Source organism: Nerophis ophidion, linkage group LG02, assembly GCF_033978795.1.
Source record: "Nerophis ophidion isolate RoL-2023_Sa linkage group LG02, RoL_Noph_v1.0, whole genome shotgun sequence".
NCBI classification, from domain to species: Eukaryota; Metazoa; Chordata; class Actinopteri; order Syngnathiformes; family Syngnathidae; genus Nerophis; species Nerophis ophidion.
Genome location: NC_084612.1, coordinates 63,157,724 through 63,177,402, shown reverse-complemented (window position 1 = coordinate 63,177,402; position 19,679 = coordinate 63,157,724). Strand labels below are relative to the sequence as shown.

At 41.7% G+C, this 19,679-nt stretch overlaps 1 protein-coding gene across 4 annotated transcripts in view; it reads right to left on the bottom strand.

Annotated features, from left to right (window-relative positions):
• The window catches only part of syn2b (synapsin IIb), a 226,436-nt gene that overhangs the window by 99,228 nt on the left and 107,529 nt on the right, over positions 1–19,679 (bottom strand). For all 4 annotated transcript variants that reach the window (XM_061888185.1, XM_061888194.1, XM_061888176.1 and 1 more), the window contains 3 exons: positions 16,261–16,318; positions 13,986–14,077; positions 96–252 (listed from right to left, as the gene is read on the bottom strand). In XM_061888185.1, the coding sequence (XP_061744169.1) occupies positions 96–252; positions 13,986–14,077; positions 16,261–16,318 (307 nt within the window). The remainder of the gene's footprint in view (positions 1–95; positions 253–13,985; positions 14,078–16,260; positions 16,319–19,679) is intronic.

Genomic DNA, 19,679 nt, shown 5'->3' with positions numbered 1-19,679 from the left:
AACATGTTTCAAAAAAGCTGGCACAATTGGCAAAAAAGACTGAGAAAGTTGACAAATGCTGTTGTTGTTGTTGTTGTTGTTGTTGCGTTACTTACAGCCCAGGGTTTATCGCAGAGGTTGTAGATGGAGTCCAGCGAGTTGACGGAGGGAATGCCGGCATACTGCAGACCGATGATTAAGTTCCTAAAGTCTTCGTTTTGGGCCATGCTGAAGGCGTGTTGGCGAACCAACACAAAGTCTGGCCTGAAGGACCTGATGGATGAAGGAGGGAATAATAAAGTGGATTAAATATTCAAGAACAATTGCAGCCGAGGATGGCCGAGAATTAAATTGAATCAATCAAGAGGGCAGTAAAGCTCAGTGGCAGACTGACATTATTATTTTAGTCTTTATTCATTTATCTCTTCATGGGCCATTCCATCCATTCGATGTCGCCAGGAAATAAAACATATAAATGCACAATAAGAATAACTGTAAAATACTGTTTTTACTAATAAAAATCAGATCAGGGCCTCTACAGGTTTTAAAGTCTTGCCTGTACCGGAGGTAGCAGACGATGTGCGCGTGACGTCACGGGTTGTGGAGCTCCTCACATCCTCACATTGTTTACAATCATGGCCACCAGCAGCGAAAGTGATTCGGACCAAGAAAGCGACGCTTTCCCCATTAATTTTTGAAAGGATGAAAAATTTGTGGATGAGGAAAGTGAGAGTGAAGGACCAGGAAAAAAAAAAAAAGACGAGCGCAGTGGGAGCGATTCAGATGTTATTTATTAGACACATTTACTAGGATAATTCTAGAAAATCCCTTATCTGCTTATTGTGTTACTAGTGTTGTAGTTAGATTATACTGTCGTACCTGGCCACGGATGTAGTGACCGCCAGTGTATCCGAGGGAAATCATGTTTCTCGACGAGGCAAGGCAGCCAGGCTGAGACCCCCCCCCCCCTCTACGGTGTAAGCATCCGATGGTCCGTGGCGGCCAGTGGGAGGAGGCAAAAGAGTCCACAGCTGGAGGAGGAACGACGCATGCACTCCGCTCATGTCTACAGTAAGAGCCGAATGTAAACAACGAAACACCGGCTGTGTTTGTGTTGCTAAAGGCGGCCGCAATACAACGTTTCCCACCTACATCTTTCTTCTTTGACGTCTCCATTATTAATTGAATAAATTGCAAAAGATTCAGCAACACAGATGTCCAAAATACTGTGTAATTATGTGATTAAAGCAGACGACTTATAGCTGGGATCTAAATGTCCGCTACAATCCGTGACATCACGCGCACGCGTCATCATACCGCAACAGTTTCAACAAGATAATTCGCGGGAAATTTAAAATTGCAATTTAGTAAACTAAAAAGGTCGTATTGGCATGTGTTGCAATGTTAATATTTCATCATTGATATATAAACAATCAGACTGCGTGGTCGGTATTAGTGGGTTTCAGGAGTCCTTTATTGAGAAAATAAACTTTCTGACAATGAGGTACAACCACTGGTTTACTCACCCCACGCCAGTGTTTGACTCATAACTTGATTATAACAAGAGAACAATTAGAGCTAACGTGGTGTTGTACACTGTTTTGCAAAACCCCGTCTAGCTGCCCTGATGTTGTGAACAACAGGTTCTGTGATCATAAGAAAAGTGAAACATAATTTAATAGTTACATTTATATTTGTAGGTTTTGCCAATGCAGTATTTAAGTCAGGTAAAAAGACAGTATTTATTTTATTTGATAAAAAACTAAAAATTGATGTCAACTGCTGTAAAGAAAAACAGTTTAAAAAAAAAAATATATATATATATATATACAGATTAAACAAGTATTTATGTCCAGTAAAGAAAGACTGTCATTATTTATTTGTTTAATATGTAAAACAAGTATTTATGTTAAGCGCAGTTCCATCCATCCATCCATTTCCTACCGCTTATTCCCTTTCGGGGTCGCAGGGGGCGCTAGCGCCTATCTCAGCTACAATCGGGCGGAGGGCGGGGTACACCCTGGACAAGTCGCCACCTCATCGCAGGGCCAACACAGATAGACAGACAACATTCACACTCACATTCACACACTAGGGCCAATTTAGTGTTGCCAATCAACCTATCCCCAGGTGCATGTCTTTGGAAGTGGGAGGAAGCCGGAGTACCCGGAGGGAACCCACGCATTCACGGGGAGAACATGCAAACTCCACACAGAAAGATCCCGAGCCTGGATTTGAACCCAGGACTGCAGAACCTTTGTATTGTGAGGCAGACGCACTAACCCCTCTGCCACCGTGAAGCCTGTTAAGCGCAGTTGTTGATGTTAAATAAAGTGATTATTGGTAAAACCGCTAGTCATTTTTATGTTGAAGGGGCGGGGGTAATGTGGGTAGCTGCATTGTTGAATGTACCTAATAAAGTAAGTTGTAATCTAACTTAGTTACTTTTAAAATCAACTAATCTGTTACGACCAGGTCAAATGGTGATGCGGGGTTTGTTCTCCCAGGATGCAATCGGACGACTCCGGACAGGACTTGCAGGTAGAAACATGATTTAATCGTAAAATAACACTCAAAGAGGTACAAAACAGAATACAAACCGACAGAACAAGGTGCCAATCGCACCTGAAGCTAACGCTACAACTTAGCACAGACTTAGCAAAACTTACATAACAATAGCGTGACGCAAACAAAGAAGCCAGACCCACTGACTGGCAAAAGCCGGCTTAAATAATGTCTGGAATTAAAAACAGGTGCGCGTCCCGAACACAAGCGGCAGGTAAAAATAATAAGTAACTATGGTAACCAACAGGAACTAAAGGAGTCCAAAACTAACAGAAAACACAAGTGACTCGAAAAACAAACAGACTCTGACCCGGACAGCGGATCATAACATCAGTATAGTAACAAAATCAATTTCTAGAGGAGTAATCAGTAGTCATTAATCAGATTAGTTTTTCAAGGTAACTGTGGCAACACTGGTTATGAGGCATGTGATTTTTCCGTCTATGGTCGGAAATCTGTCTTTTTTTTTTCTCTGTAAAAATATAAATAAATATTTTCAGTGTTTCTTCGTTTTTTTACCGACCTACAATGTGTTAAAATCTTGATCCGTCTCGTTACCATACCTGCCAACAACTACATTTTGTTCGTAATGAGTACGGTGTTTGATAATCAAGTGGTAAAAACTACGGTTTTCCATTAAAAATGATTAACTTAAAAATCAAAGCTACGTAGTGAAGCAAATTCACCGGCAGAGGACAAAATATCTGGGAAACCTTGGTTTAAGTATAAGAAAATCCTTGATTTTTTTGGTTGGTTTACTATGGTGAGTCACGATTGGTTAAGATTAGGGCAAAACATTAGGGTCAGGCCAATCAGAAGCCAGATAGGGCGGGTCATCGAACCAGGAATGGAAATTATAACAGAATGAACCCAATTGATTGATTGAAACTTTTATTAGTAGATTGCACAGTACAGTACATATTCCGTACAATTGACCACTAAATGGTAACACCCGAATAAGTTTTTCAACTTGTTTAAGTCGGGATTCACGTTAGTCAATTCATGGTAATGATTGAATTAATTATTTATATGACTAGTTTTTGTCATAGGAAACTTGAAAATATAAGAAATAAAGTTGCCTGAGAGAAGCCGATATGCATCTTGAGTTGTTCAAAGTGTGTATTTTTAGATTTCTTCTTTCTTAGTTTATTTCGAACATGACATACCTCCAACATTACACATCAGGCAATTTCATATAATTTCACATTACATCATGTCCGAAAATGAGTAGGAAGACTTATTTAATCCTACCCCTCTCCCATGTCAAATATATACATTCATTCATTCATTTACAGCGGAAAAAAAGTTTATTTTGAGTTACAATGGTCAAAAATTGCACTGCTTAAAAAATAATAAAAATTGGCCGACTAAGTTCAATGCTCGCCAAGAAGGGCTGCAAACAAATGGCAGAAAGGAGAGAAAAGCTCAGTGTGACCACCAGCTCAAACAGCAGCTGTGCACTGGGAATACTAATGAGACAATCCCAGGAACTTTAAGAGCTGTAGTGGGGAGGACACAGCAATTAACGGGACAGTAATCTCTTCATTACTCAGTGAAATGAAAGATCAGACCTACATTTTAATCACACCCAAGGTCACCTGAATTTGCTTCCGCTCCTAGTTTGGCAACCAAGCAGCAAGGAGATTAGTTCATTTGCAGCCCAAAAAAAAACATCCAGATAGACATTCTGGTGTAAAATACAAGCACAGTATGATCTGGGACGTTGTTGGACTTCAAAGTTGTTGCAGTGTCAATACAAATCTACCAAATATAAATCATATAAACTTCAAGGCCTAATGAAACCTACTACTACCGACCACGCAGTCTGATAGTTTATATCAGTGGTTCTCAAAGGGGGGTACGCGTACCCCTGGGGGTACTTGAAGGTATGCCAAGGGGTACGTGAGATTTTTGTTAAATATTCTAAAAATAGCAACAATTCAAAAATCCTTTATACATATATTTATTGAATAATACTTCAACAAAATATGAATGTAAGTTCATAAACAGTGCAATATTCAGTGTTGACAGCTAGATATTTTGTGGACATGTTCCATAAATATTGATGTTAAAGATTTATTTTTTTGTGAAGAAATGTTTAGAATTAAGTTCATGAATCCTGTCCCAGGCCTAGCAGAAGAACAGATATGTGGATTCGTTACGGTAGGTGAGTGGGCAGGGGAGATAGGGAAAAAGACAGCGCGTCCGTAGGGTTTTTCAGATCAACTGGGCGATGCAAATTGAATGTGTTGTTTTTTAGGTTGGTCTCTCCAAAGCTTTGAAATAAATTGCAAAATACCAATTCTGTTCTGGGTTATCATTTAAAATCAGTTTATTTATCATCAAAAGAACTTGGGATTGAGTTTGTACCAAAATGGATACATAGATGATACGGCAGAGGATTTGGAGAATGTCATGTGGTCAGATGAAACCAAAATTGAACTTTTTGGTATAAACTCAATTCGTCGTGTTTGGAGGAAGAAGAATACCGAGTTGCATCCCAAGAACACCATACCTAATGTGAAGCATGGGGGTGGAAACATCATGCTTTGGGGCAGTTTTTCTGCTAAGGGGACAGGACGATTGATCCGTGTTAAGGAAATAATGAATGGGGCCGTGTATCGTGAGGTTTTGAGCCAAAACCTCCTTCCATCAGTGAGAGCTTTGAATGGTTGACCAAATACTTATTTTCCACCATAATTTGAAAATAAATTATTTAAAATTCCTACAATGTGAATTCCTGGATTTTTTTTTCACATTCTGTCTCTCACAGTTGAAGTGTACCTATGATGAAAATTACAGACCTCTGTCATCATTTTAATTGGGAGAACTTGCACAATCGGTGGCTGACTAAATACTTTTGGTCACAAAAAAAATATTCATTAAGGTTCTTTTCTGAATTTATTATGGGTCTACTGAAAATGTGAGCACATCTGCTCGGTCAAAAGTATACATACAGCAATGTTAATATTTGGTTACATGTCCCTTGGCAAGTTTCACTGCAATAAGGTGCTATTGGTAGCCATCCACAAGCTTCTGGTTGAATTTTTGACCACTCCTCTTGACAAAATTGGTAGGGGCTTGGGCGCAGTTGGGTGTTCTAGCAGGACAATGACCCCAAACACACGTCAAAAGCGGTAAAGGAATGGCTAAATCAGGCTAGAATTAAAGTTTTAGGAATGACCTTCCCAAAGTCCTGACTTAAACCCCGTTGAGAACTCCATGTCAGAAAAACAACAAAATAAGCTGAACTGCACCAGTTTTGTCAAGAGAAGTGGTCAAAAATTCAACCAGAAGCTTGTGGATGGCTACCAAAAGCGCCTTATTGCAGTGAAACTTGCCAAAGTACATGTAAGCAAATATTAACATTGCTGTATGTCAGTGACGTGCTGTCAGGGGAGGCAAGTGAGGCAGTGCCTCACCTGCCTCCATGTGGCTTAACCATGAGATGTTCCAAAATTAAGTAATAAAATAATATACATTTTAATATTTCTCTGTTGGTTTATGCTTTCTATGTGAGTTTGGTGTGGTTCCTGTATATTTTGATAATTTTCATGGTCAAAATCGCGGAAATTCCATGTTTCCTGATTAAAACAATGCAGCAGATTAGAAGTGAGGCAGACACAGGCGGTGCCTCCATGGCTAACCACAGTGACTATTGGGCGTGTGCCTGCGAGGGGGTGCATGCTTGTTGCCACGTGAAAAAGGCAGGTCTTGAGGCAGCAAGTACCTCTGCCTCAAGGTAGGGGGCGATATATTGTCAACTTGCAGTTCAATGCCTCAGCAGTACTCTGACCCGTCACATTGGGAGAAGTGGGGGCGCTCAAAGTAGCAGACACAGGTCTCTCCAGCGGAACCCAGAATTTTTTTCTGTTCTTTTTAAAAAAAAAATGTATTTATAACAAACATGGCATTTTTATTAGAGTAAGCCAGTGTTTGTGGGTGTTTTTTGTCAGATGCAAAAATATTGTTTCATTTCTTGGAATGAAATTTAATTAAATGAATGTTTTTGACAATTTGGAGTATTACATACTGTATCCAAGATTAAATACTTCTCTAAACTGGACTTTAAGACAATAATAATGCGATCGTACAAAGTACCTTTTCATGGAGGATAGCTATTGCTGCTTCAGATACAAATACAGAAAGGTAAGATACACTCACAATACTTGATTTATTTTGTTAAAAGCAAATGGGACCAAAAACTATTTAATAACAACTTTATCATATGGTTTTTGGACCCATTCATCATATCATAATATCATTACGATAATGTTTTTATGAAAGCGAATAACTCCCTTTTTTTTCCTGTAACTCTAATGTGCAACCTAAATCAACAATGACTAGAGCTGCACATATTAATAATAAAAAAAAAAGAAGTAAAAAAAGTATGTATGGCTCACCTGGTGTTTAGTTCACCGCATGTCACTGCTGTATGTATACTTTTGACCCAGCAGTCACATTTTCAGTAGACCCATAATAAATTCATAAAAGAACCAAACTTCATGAATGTTTTTTGTGACTGTGGAGGGGGGGAGTGGCCTGCGGGCATGCAGCGAAGCAGGGCGTGCCAAGACCAGCCTCGAAGTCAGCGACAGGTGCGTAGAAGGCCCACCTGGGCCTTGTTATCTAATCACCTGTCACTCTGTATTAGCAGCAAACCGGGAGCACAGAGGTTGCTGGAGCTGGAGGGAGAGCGAAAGCGAGTCTGCCCGAGAGAAAAAAGACAATTGCTGAAAAAGCATTTTGCAGACATTTGGACAAAATAAACAATATTGTAACCATGAAACGTGCGCTCGTGGCAATGCTTGGTGGTCTGGAGGACCCACGGGAAGAAGAGCTTCCACAGTGACCAAGAAGTAAGTGCTCCAATCACTCTATCACAAACAAATAAGAGTTGTAGAAGTTATTGGAAACTCAAGACAGCCATGAAATGTTGTTCTTTACAAGTGTATGTCAACTTTTGACCCGGACTGTATATGATATACAGCATTTACTTTGAAGAGCAGACTCATGTGGCGTCGCCTTCAGGCTGCAGTGTTGCCAAGTCCGCTTGGGCTTGTTTTCATAGAGCTGGTGGGAATGCTCCTGGGATCAAGTAACAATAGGATTGAGGACATTGTTGTTTATTTTGCACGCAGACTTATTTGAGTGACGGATCCGAGAGGTGGGAGTTGACAGCATCAAAGATGTCTGCATAAGACCCAGTGAGAAAGGCAGACCCTTGCCCGTCCAGTTTGTAGAGAAACCATTCGGCGGCTTTGATATTATTTCATGAATTAATGTCTATTAATGTATGGGTAGCGCAGCTGCACATTTTCTCTGAATTGGGATTTTTTCATTTTTCAAATGGAGGACATGTTTTTATTAAATTATTTTTCTGATTTGGTGGGTGTTCTTCTTCACAAAGAATGCTTGCATTGTTGTAAAAAAAAAGTTAAGTGACCCATGTTTTTTAGAATCACAGCACCGGTTACTAGGGCTGCGAATCTTTGGGTGTCCCACGATTCGATTCAATATCGATTCTTGGGGTCACGATTCGATTCAAAATCAATTTTTTTTTTAATTCAACATGATTTTAGATTCAAAAACGATTTTTTTCCCAATTTAAAAGGATTCCCTATTCATTCAATTTCAGCAGGATCTACCCCAGTCTGCTGACATGCTAGCAGGGTAGTAGATTTTTGTAAAAAGCTTTTATAATTGTAAAGGACAATGTTTTATCAACTGATTGCAATAATGTAAATTTGTTTTAACTATTAAACAAACCAAAAATATGACTTATTTTATCTTTGTGAAAACATTGGACACAGTGTCTTGTCAAGCTTATGAGATGCGATGCAAGTGTAAGCCACTGTGATACTATTGTTCTTTTATTTTTATTTTTATAAATGTCTAATGATAATCTCAATGAGGGATTTTTAATCACTGCTATGCTGAAATTATAACTAATATTGATACTGTTGTTGATAAAATTATTTTTTGTTTCACTACTTTTGGTTTGTTTTGTGTCGTGTTTGTGTCTACTCTCAATTGCTCTGTTTATTGCAGTTCTCAGTGTTGCTGGGTCAGGTTTGGGTTTGGAATAGGATTGCATTATTATGGTATTGCTATGTATTGTTTTGTTGGATTGATAAAAAAAATTAAAAATAAAAAAAATAAAAAAATCGATTTAAAAAAAAAAAGGGAATCAATTCGGATTCGCACAACGTGAGAATCACGATTCAAATTCGAATCGATTTTTCCGCACACCCATACTGGTTACCTTAACTATAATTGTGTTTATTTGTAAAAAAAAAAAACTGTTTTGTCGCTTAGTATTGCCTGTGTATGAAAAGTGCAACATGAATCAAGTTTGCTTTGACCTGTTTAGTCTTCTCTCTTAGCTGCCACCCCAAGTTTGCGTGTCCCAATGATCCAAGGAGCTATGTTGTCCGAGGGCTTCTATGCCCCCTTCGTAGGGTTTCCCAGAACAAACAGGTCCTAGGTGAGTGCCCAGACAAAGAGCAGCTAAAAGACCTCTATAGAAAGACAGATTCAAGGACCTATATGTGCCTCACCCGGACGCAGGTGACTGGGACCCCCCTCTGGCTCGATGGTTTACCGAAAAAGGTAATATTGTTCCGCCCTCCAATGGGCTCAACACTCATAGGACGTGGCATAGAAGTCGGGTGCAGTGTGAGCTGGGTGGCAGCTGAAGGCTTGCCCTTTGGCGGTCCGATTCATGGCCACAGAAGCTACCTTTTGGAAAGTGGAATGTCACCTTGCTGGGGGGAAAGTAGCCTGAGCTGGGGTGCGAGGTGGAGAAGTTCCGGCTCGATGTAGTCGGACTTCGACGCACAGCAAGGGCCCTGGAACCAGTCCTCTCGAGAGGGGCTGGACTCTATTCCACTCTGGCGTTGCAAGCAGTGAGAGGCGATTGGCTGGGATGGCAACTCTTGTTGCCCCTCGGCTCAGAGTCTGTACGTTGAAGTTTAACCCCGTAGACGAGAGGATAGGTTCCCTCTGCCTTCGGGTGGGTGGACGGATCCTGACTGTTTGTGCTTATGCACCAAACAGCAGCTCAGAGTACCCTCTCTTTTTGGATTCCATCGAGGGAGTACTGAAGAGTGCTCCCTCAGCTGATTCTCTTGTTCTGCTGGATGACTTCAATGCTAACATTGGCAATGACAGTGAAACCTGGAGAGGCGTGATTGGGAAGAATGGCCGCCCGGATCTGAACCAGAGTGGTGTTTTGTTATTGGACTTTTGTGCTCGTCACAGATTGTCCATAACAAACACCATGTTCAAACATAAAGGGGTCCATATGTGCACTTGGCACCAGGGCACCCTAGACCCCAGTTTAATTATCGACTTGGTAGTTGTGTCATCAGATTTGCGGTCTCACGTTTTGGACACTCGGGTTAAGGGAGGGGCGGAGCTTTCTACCGATCACCAACTGGTTGTGAGTTGGCTCCGATGGTAGGGGGAGGATGCCGGACAGACATGGCAGGCCCAAACGCATTGTGAAGGTCGGCTGGGAATGTCTGGCAGAGTCTCCAGTCAGAAAGAGTTTTCAATTCCCACATTCGGAGGAACTTCGAACATGCAAGGAGGGGAGGCGCTGGACATTGAGTCCTAGTGGACCCTGTTCCGTACCTCTATTGTCGAGGCGGCCAATTGGAGCTGCAGGTCGAACTCCCAGGACCCGCTGGTATCAAAACTCAAAACCCACTCCCGGTAAATTAAGGCTGAAGCACCTCATTGGATGGTTCTGAGATAAGATAGTTTGCTTCAGTCTGAGTTTTTACACACTGAATTTTGCTGACATTTTTTTATTCAATGAAATCGTCAGCATAATTTCAGTTCAGAAAATCCAAACGTAAAATATTTCGTTACACAAATTCATTGTACCAAAAAAAAATATTTTGTACTAAATAAACTTCCCAAGAAATGAGTCATTTTTGGCTTTAAGAACCTTGCCAGAAATTAAATAAAAGTTGCTTGAGATGAATCATTTTGAGTTGCTGTACGTATAATCCAATTTAGTGTTGAAATAAGATTTAAACTGATTTTGAGAGAGTTACACCATGCAGTTGTATCTGTTCGGGGAATGATTAAATTTGACTGCCGTTGCTGTTGAGGCCTGGATATAATCATCTCTTCTCCAGTAAAGCTTCCCCTGACTGCTTTCTACTCCTTCATTCCTCGTATTGAGTGTGTGTTTGTGCGTGCATACCAAGAAGTGATCAAACATAATAACAGTAAAGTGTTATGTTGCTTATCATACTGGTACTTACGGGCAGTGGGATGTAAAGACCTGCTTTAGTTCCGTTTATACACACCAGATGTGATGAAACGTTTATGGTTGGCAATACTCTTTCTTCATTGAGAGGTTGCGTCACACAGTAATCTGGCAAAAGTGAAATATAATCGTAGTGGTTTACTACGATTATATTTACTCCGAAGACCTCCTCAATCCTACCAACTCGTCTTCCTATGAGGAAGCAGTGCCTGGGGAGTCTGTGGTGGACTCGGTTATTTCTGGGGCTGAGGTTGCTGAGGTAGTTAAAAAGCTCCTCGGTGGCAAGGCCCCGGGGGTGGACGAGATCCGCCGGAGTTCCTTAAGGCTCTGGATGCTGTGGGGCTGTCTTGGTTGACAAGACTCTGCAGCATCGCGTGGACATCGGGGGCGGTACCTCTGGATTGGCAGACCGGGGTGGTGGTTCCTTTCTATAAGAAGGGGAACCAGAGGCTGTGTTCCAACTATCGTGGGATCACACTCCTTAGCCTTCCCGGTAAGGTTTATTCAGGTGTACTGGAGAGGAGGCTACGCCGGATAGTCGAACTTCAGATTCAGGAGGAACAGTGTGGTTTTCGTCCTGGTCGTGGAACTGTAGACCAGCTTTATACTCTCAGCAGGGTCCTTAAGGGTGCATGGGAGTTTGCCCAACCAGTCTACATGTGCTTTGTGGACTTGGAGAAGGCATTTGACCGTGTCCCTCTGGAAGTACTGTGGGGAGTGCTCAGAGAGTATGTAGTATCGGACTGTCTGATTGTGGCTGTCCCCTCCCTCTACGATCAATGTCAGAGCTTGGTCCGCATTGCCGGCAGTAAGTCGGACACATTTTCAGTGAGGGTTGGACTCCGCCAAGGCTGCCCTTTGTCACCGATTCTGTTCATAATTTTTATGGACAGAATTTTGACGCGCAGTCAAGGCGTTGAGAGGACCCAGTTTGGTGGCTGCAGGATTAGGTCTCTGCTTTTTGCAGATGATGTAGTCCTGATGGCTTCATCTGGCCAGGATCTTCAGCTCTCACTGGATCGGTTCGCAGCCGAGTGTGAAGCGGCTGGGATGAGAATCAGCATCTCCAAGTCCAAGTCCATGGTTCTAGCCCGGAAAAGGGTGGAGTGCCATCTCCGGGTTGGGGAGGAGACCCTGCCCCAAGTGGAGGAGTTCAAGTACCTAGGAGTCTGGTTCACAAGTGAGGGAAGAGTGGATCGTGAGGTCGACTGGCGGATCGGTGCGGCGTCTCCAGTAATGCGGACGCTATATCGATCCGTTGTGGTGAAGAAGGAGCTGAGCCGAAATGCAAAGCTCTCAATTTACCGATCGATCTACGTTCCCATCCTCACTCAATCAATCAATCAATGTTTATTTATATAGCCCCAAATCACAAATGTCTCAAAGGACTGCACAAATCATTACGACTACAACATCCTCGGAAGAACCCACAAAAGGGCAAGGAAAACTCATACCCAGTGGGCAGGGAGAATTCACATTCAGTGGGACGCCAGTGACAATGCTGACTATGAGAAACCTTGGAGAGGACCTCAGATGTGGGCAACCCCCCCCCTCTAGGGGACCGAAAGCAATGGATGTCGAGCGGGTCTAACATGATACTGTGAAAGTTCAATCCATAGTGGCTCCAAGACAGCAGTGAGAGTCCCGTCCACAGGAAACCATCTCAAGCGGATCAGCAGCGTAGAGATGTCCCCAACCGATACAGGCGAGCGGTCCATCCTGGGTCCCGACGAGCGGTCCATCCTGGGTCTCGACTCTGGACAGTCAGTACTTCATCCATGGTCATCGGACCGGACCCCCTCCACAAGGGAGGGGGGGACATAGGAGAAAGAAAAGAAGCGGCAGATCAACTGGTCTAAAAAGGAGGTCTATTTAAAGGCTAGAGTATACAGATGAGTTTTAAGATGAGACTTAAATGCTTCTACTGAGGTAGCATCTCGAACTGTTACCGGGAGGGCATTCCAGAGTACTGGAGCCCGAACGGAAAACGCTCTATAGCCCGCAGACTTTTTTTGAGCTCTAGGAATCACTAATAAGCCGGAGTCTTTTGAACGCAGATTTCTTGCCGGGACATACGATACAATACAATCGGCAAGATAGGCTGGAGCTAGACCGTGTAGTATTTTATACGTAAGTAGTAAAACCTTAAAGTCACATCTTAAGTGCACAGGAAGCCAGTGCAGGTGAGCCAGTACAGGCGTAATATGATCAAACTTTCTTGTTCTTGTCAAAAGTCTAGCAGCCGCATTTTGTACCAACTGTAATCTTTTAATGCTAGACATGGGGAGACCCGAAAATAATACGTTACAGTAATCGAGACGAGACGTAACAAACGCATGGATAATGATCTCGGCGTCTTTAGTGGACAAAATGGAGCGAATTTTAGCGATATTACGGAGATGAAAGAAGGCCGTTTTAGTAACGCTTTTAATGTGTGACTCAAAGGAGAGAGTTGGGTCGAAGATAATACCCAGATTTTTTACAGAGTCACCTTGTTTTATTATTTGGTTGTCAAATGTTAAAGTTGTATTATTAAATAGAGGTCGGTGTCTAGCAGGACCGATAATCAGCATTTCCGTTTTTTTGGCATTAAGTTGCAAAAAGTTAGCGGACATCCATTGTTTAATTTCATTAAGACACGCCTCCAGCTGACTACAGTCCGGCGTGTTGGTCAGCTTTAGGGGCATGTAAACCTAGGGTCATGAGCTCTGGGTTATGACCGAAAGGACAAGATCACGGGTACAAGCGGCCAAAATTAGTTTCCTCCGCCGGGTAGCCGGTCTCTCCCTTAGAGATAGGGTGAGAAGCTCTGCCATCCGAGGGGGTCTCAAACTAAAGCCCCTGTTCCTCCACATCGAGAGGAGCTAGATGAGGTGGTTCGGGCATCTGGTCAGGATGCCACCCGAATGTCTCCCCAGGAGAGTGTTTAGGGCACGTCCAACCAGTAGGAGGCCATGGGGAAGACCCAGGACACGTTGGGAAGACTATGTCTCCCGGCTGGCCTGGGAACGCCTCGGGATTCCCCGGGAAGAGCTGGATGAAGTGGCTGGGGAGAAAGAAGTCTGGGCTTCCCTGCTTAAGCTGCTGCCCCCGCAACCCAACCTCAAATAAGCGAAAGAAGATGAATGGATGGATGGATGGTTTATGTGGTACTAACCTGATGGCTTTGGCCCCGCCCTTGAAGACCTGCATGTCCACGCTGCAAGTTCCATTTGAATGCGAGATGAGGTTGATGTCAGAGAACTCAGCCTGGGAGGAGAATGAAGAAATTATTTTGCACATATTACGCTACGTCTGCAATCATAGCAATATTAGAAAGTATCCATTGTAGTATAGAGAAAAAGCAGTATAAAATCATAGCGTTACCATGTGTTATATAATTAGCAGTAAAGTAACATGAAACTAACCGTAATACTGCATTGATAGCAGTATGTGATATTGTGATATAGTTTTAAATTTGCATAAATTACCTTATGTATTTTATTTGTATTCAAATGTAATGATTTTTGCCAGTTTAAGTACTGTAATATCTTTTTGTGCAAATAAATGTCAAATAATAAAATTTTTAAGTTGTTCTGCAATACAGTATTCTGTTTTTACAAGACAAATATAACTGTATGAATAATATTATATTCATATTATAATACTTATTATTATGAGTAGTGGTAAAATAAAGACAAATAAAAATTGCAGTTTTTAATTTGCAGCTTTTTTTTTAGTGTTGTACAGGAAAAAAGTCAGTGCAAAACAGGCCGGGGAAACTTCCGTTCACTCTATTTCCAATTCTGAAACACAAATAAAAAAAAAAAAAAATTAAGGCCGTTTTTTGATTTTTATTATATATGGCAGATATTTATAACAAACAAAAAAATCGCTGATTTTCATTAAAATAATGCAATTTTTGTGCTTTTTTTCCTTTTATGGATTTCCAAATAAACACAAAAATCGAAAAAAAATGTTCATACAAAACGCAAAAATGCATGTTTCTGATGAGAAATTGAACTTGAAGCAGTATTTTGGCTTTTCCTTTGCGTTCAGCATGTTTTAAGCATAACGGTAACATCTTTGTTCAGCGGGCGTCCTATTGTCGTTTTATAAAAGTGTCATTAAATAGTTTGATTCAGAAATGAAAATAGAAAAAAAGAGTCCGAAATTTGTTTTTTGATTTGATATTTAAGAATTAAAAATAGAATAGATGAAAGGTTCATGGACCCAAAACTGCCAAAAAGTGATCATCCTTATTTTTCTAAAATATAATTATTTTCTTTAAAAAAAAAATTGACATTGTATTATTTCTTTATTTAAATACAAAAATGACATTTTCAAATACCTTTAACTACGTTGTATTCGCTTTAAAAAAATAAAAAATTAGCTCGACTTAATATCTTAACTTATTTTTATTCTTTTTTCTATTCTATTTATTCTGATCAACTTTACTTTCATTTGAGTCCCCGTTATTTTTTTTGTCGTTTATCTCTGCTTATCCTTAACATGGCACACGCTTCATGCCACCCGCCTCAGTCCCTGCTTTTTTCTGGTACTTCGGCATGAGAGACAAGTGTGCTGGCGACCGAGCTAAAAGCCTGGGTGTCACACATGGACTTGGGTTTGGATTGTTTCTTCGACGCAGATGATATTTAGGACGAGCCAGACGTCAATCAATCATCAATCAATGTTTATTTATATAGCCCTAAATCACAAATGTCTCAAAGGACTGTACAAACCATTACGACTACGACATCCTCGGAAGAACCCACATAAGGGCAAGGAAAACTCACACCCAGTGGGCAGGGAGAATTCAAGACGTGAATGTAAGTACATCTTGATTTATTAACACTAACACAAACAAACTACAAAAAGGCAAACAAAGGGCGCGCACAATGGCAGAGAACAAATACTTAGGCTGTAAACTATAAACGTGAAACAAAAACACTTGCGCTGTGGCATGAATAACGAACCAAAAATTTACGTGGCATGGACAGAATAATAAACAGTCTGGCAAGGCATGAAAGTATGATGTGGGTACATCGGTAGGTAAGGTAAAGTTGCCAGGACGAAGACAGAAACAGAATGGCTTAAATAATGACTATAATAATGATTAGCAGTTGTGAGAACTGAGGACCGGGGCGTGACTTGGAGACAAGGTGGAAACTAATGAGTTACTATGGAAACCAAGAAAGAAAGGAAGTGCAAACGCAAGCACAAAAACAAAACATAACATGACCAAAACAAAACATATCTTGGGCGTGACACTAGGTTTATTCATTCACACCGTCTATCTGTGTTGGCCCTGCGATGAGGTGTACGCGGCCTTCCGCCCGATTGTAGCTGAGATAGGCACCAGCGCCCCCCCCCCGCGACCACAAAGGGAATAAGCGGTAGAATACGCATGGATGGATGGAAACAAATACAACATAAAACCAATATAATACCTGCTCCACTTTGACGTCGTACTCCATGAGAACCTTCTTTCCCCTGAATACTTTGGCCCTGGAAAAGAGAAGAAGAAACATTTGTTGGAATGAATGAACGCAGGGAAGTTGTCAACAGTGCCCTCTAGTGGACATCACACTCCCAGCGAGAAGAGCAAGATGCAGAAAATGGATGCCTGCTTGTTTATGCAAATCGGAAGGCCAAACTTGTATTATTTTTTTACGCATAGCTCCAAATGGTTTGCAGATGGCTTTCATTTTGTGCACGAGCAGCCAACATGCACAGGCTAAATAAAGCAACCACGAGCCCACAACTAGTTGGGTGAGAGGTTTTTTTCCCCCCTCCTCCTTCTCCCCTTTGCTTGTGTTTATTCATGCACCTGATGGAGCTGCCTCATTACCATGCATCTTTACTTGCAGGTTATAAATGGCGCTCACTTGAGTCCAAGCATGTAGCCTTGCCAGCTTATAAACTGAAAAACGTGCAACCAAGGCTGCCATTAAAAATGTACTGCTATTTCCTTCACGGTAGCTTCCTCGGATCTTGCCCAGAAGCGCCTGGCATGGTTTTTGCATCAGTAGGATGCCATCCAAACACCATTAGAGATGCTGTTGTGACTTACACCAAATCAATAAGCATCACATCTGACACTGGAATTCTACAAACCCCAAAACCAGTGAAGTTGGCACGTTGTGTGAATCAAAAATGGCAAATAAAAACAGAACACAAGGATTTGCAAATCCTTTTCAACCTATATTCGATTTAATAGACCGCAAAGACAACATACTTAACGGTCAAACTGGAAAACCTTGTTATTTTGGACAAATATGAGCTCATTTGTAATATGATGCCTGCAACATGTCTCAAAAAAGCTGTCACAAGTGGCAAAAAAGACTGAGAAAGTCGAGGAGTGCTCATCAAAGACTTATTTGGAACATCACACAGGTGGACAGGCTAATTGGGAACAGGCGGGGGCCATGATTAGGGTATAAAAGCAGCTTCCATGGAATGCTCAGTCATTCACAAACAAGGACGGGGCGAGGGTCACCGCTTTGTGAACAAATGCCTGAGCAAATTGTTTAAGAAAAACATTTCTCAACCAGCTATTGTGAGGTCCGTAATATCATCAAAAGGTTCAGAGAATCTGAAGAAATCACTTCACATGAGCAGCTAGGTTGAAAACCAACATTGAATGCCCGTGACCTTTCAACCAACATCAAAAAGTGACATCAGTGTGTAAAGGATATCACCACATGGGCTCAGAAACACTTCAGAAAACCACTTTCAGTAACTACAGTTCATCGCAACATCTGTAAGTGCAAGTTAAAACTCTACTATGCAACACCAAAGGCATTTATCAACAACACCCAGAAATGCAGCTGGCTTCGCTGGGCCCGAGCTCATCTAAGATGGACGGATGCAAATTGGAAAAGTGTTCTGTGGTCTGAGGAGTCCACATTTCAAATTGTTTTTGGAAACTGTGGACAGTGTGTCGTCTGGAACAAAGAGGAAAAGGACCACCCGCGTTGTTATAGACGCAAAGTTCAAAAGCCAACATCTGTGATGGTATGGGGTATATTAGTGCCCAAGACATGGGTAACTTATGCATCTGTGAAGGCAACATTCATGCTGAAAGGTACATACATGTTTTGGAGCAACATATGTTGGCATCCAAGCAACGTTGTTATGGACGCCCCTGCTTATTTCAGCAAGACAATGTGTTACAACAGCATGGCTTTATAGTAAAAGAGTACAGGTACTAGACTGGCCTGCCTGTAGTCTATACCTGTCTCCCATTGAAAATGTGCGTCACATTGTAAAGCCTAAAACACCACAACGGAGACCCCGGACTGTTGAAAAACTTAAGCTGTACATCAAGCAAGAATGGGAAAGAATTCCACCTCAAAAGCTTCAAAAATTGGTCTCCTCAGTTCCCAGTTAATGGCACAAAAAAGGTATTCATGTTCTGACTTCTCCTTGGCAAGATCGCTAGTCATGACTACCGCTATCCAAAGGCTGGACTGCACTACAGTACATGTGTTACTTTCCTTTTTTCAATGAGGCCAGTGCTCCACCGTACAGAAAAATTACTTTTATATAAAAAAAAGCAATATTACACTCCGAGTCATTATATTTTCACGCTGGTGAGGAGCTGCGGGATATATATAGTAAGTTCCCTATATGGACTTACTAGGGGCAACCCCCCCCCTAGAGGGGGGGGGGGTTGCCCACATCTGAGGTCCTCTCCAAGGTTTCTCATAGTCAGCATTGTCGCTGGCGTCCCACTGAATGTGAATTCTCCCTGCCCACTGGGTGTGAGTTTTCCTTGCCCTTTTGTGGGTTCTTCCGAGGATGTTGTAGTCGTAATGATTTGTGCAGTCCTTTGAGACATTTGTGATTTTGGGGCTATATAAATAAACATTGATTGATTGATTGAATTCTATGGATGAGCACTGTCAACTTCATTTTCAGGATCATTGGCTGCAACCCCACTTTCACTATTGATCGCTGGTGTCCGGGAGTCTGAGACAGCCATCTGGGAAGATGGGATGGTTAAAACAAAACAAATCAATAAATGGTTATAGAGCAAAAGAAAAATGGGAAACAGAAAAAAAAACAGAACAGAAGGAAACAGAAATAGCGTATTTTCTGGACCGCAGGGTGCACTACCAATGAGAGGGTCTGTTAGAATAATTCTGTATATATAATCACCCAACTCTTATGCTTAAGGGCTGTTGCTATAGTTATTATCAATTGTGCTGAAGTTGTATTTTTCTTTGTCTGTGCAAAGCTGGCAATCCAGTCTGGTATCAGTGTCTCTGCCCAGGAACGGCCTGCTGACTGCCAAGGCCGAACACCGCAGTGACGCAGACAGAGCAGAGACAAGGCGATATCACCAGCGTCAACACATTTGCATTTTCGCATAATCATATATTGTGTCTAACTGGAGTTGTCGAGATTACCCCCTTTCCTCAACGACAGCTTCGGTGATGTAAACAGTGACCTCGCAAATAAATACAGGAAAGGCTGGACTTTTAGAGCATGGTTTGGATTTGTAACTAGAATACAGCCTAAAGCACGTGTCTCCTCATTGAACCAAATTTTTGTCTCTGCGTGATTCCTTGCTTCTCGTCTGTTTAATAGATGTCATCAGTGTTTGAACCTGACAGGGTCTATTCAGGTCTTTTTTTCATACAAAATGCGCACTGTATTATAAAGCACATTAAAAGGGGGTCATATAACGACTTTTCAGGACTTATGCAGATCTCAAATACACATCAGCAGGTACCAGAAGGTAAAAAAAAATTGGTTTTTGCATAATTTTGTGACACAAAACGCCACGTAATAGGTGCCATTTTTCTGGTCCTTATACACACACCTTAGTAATACTCGTATCTCTGACTACCGTAGCCGTAAT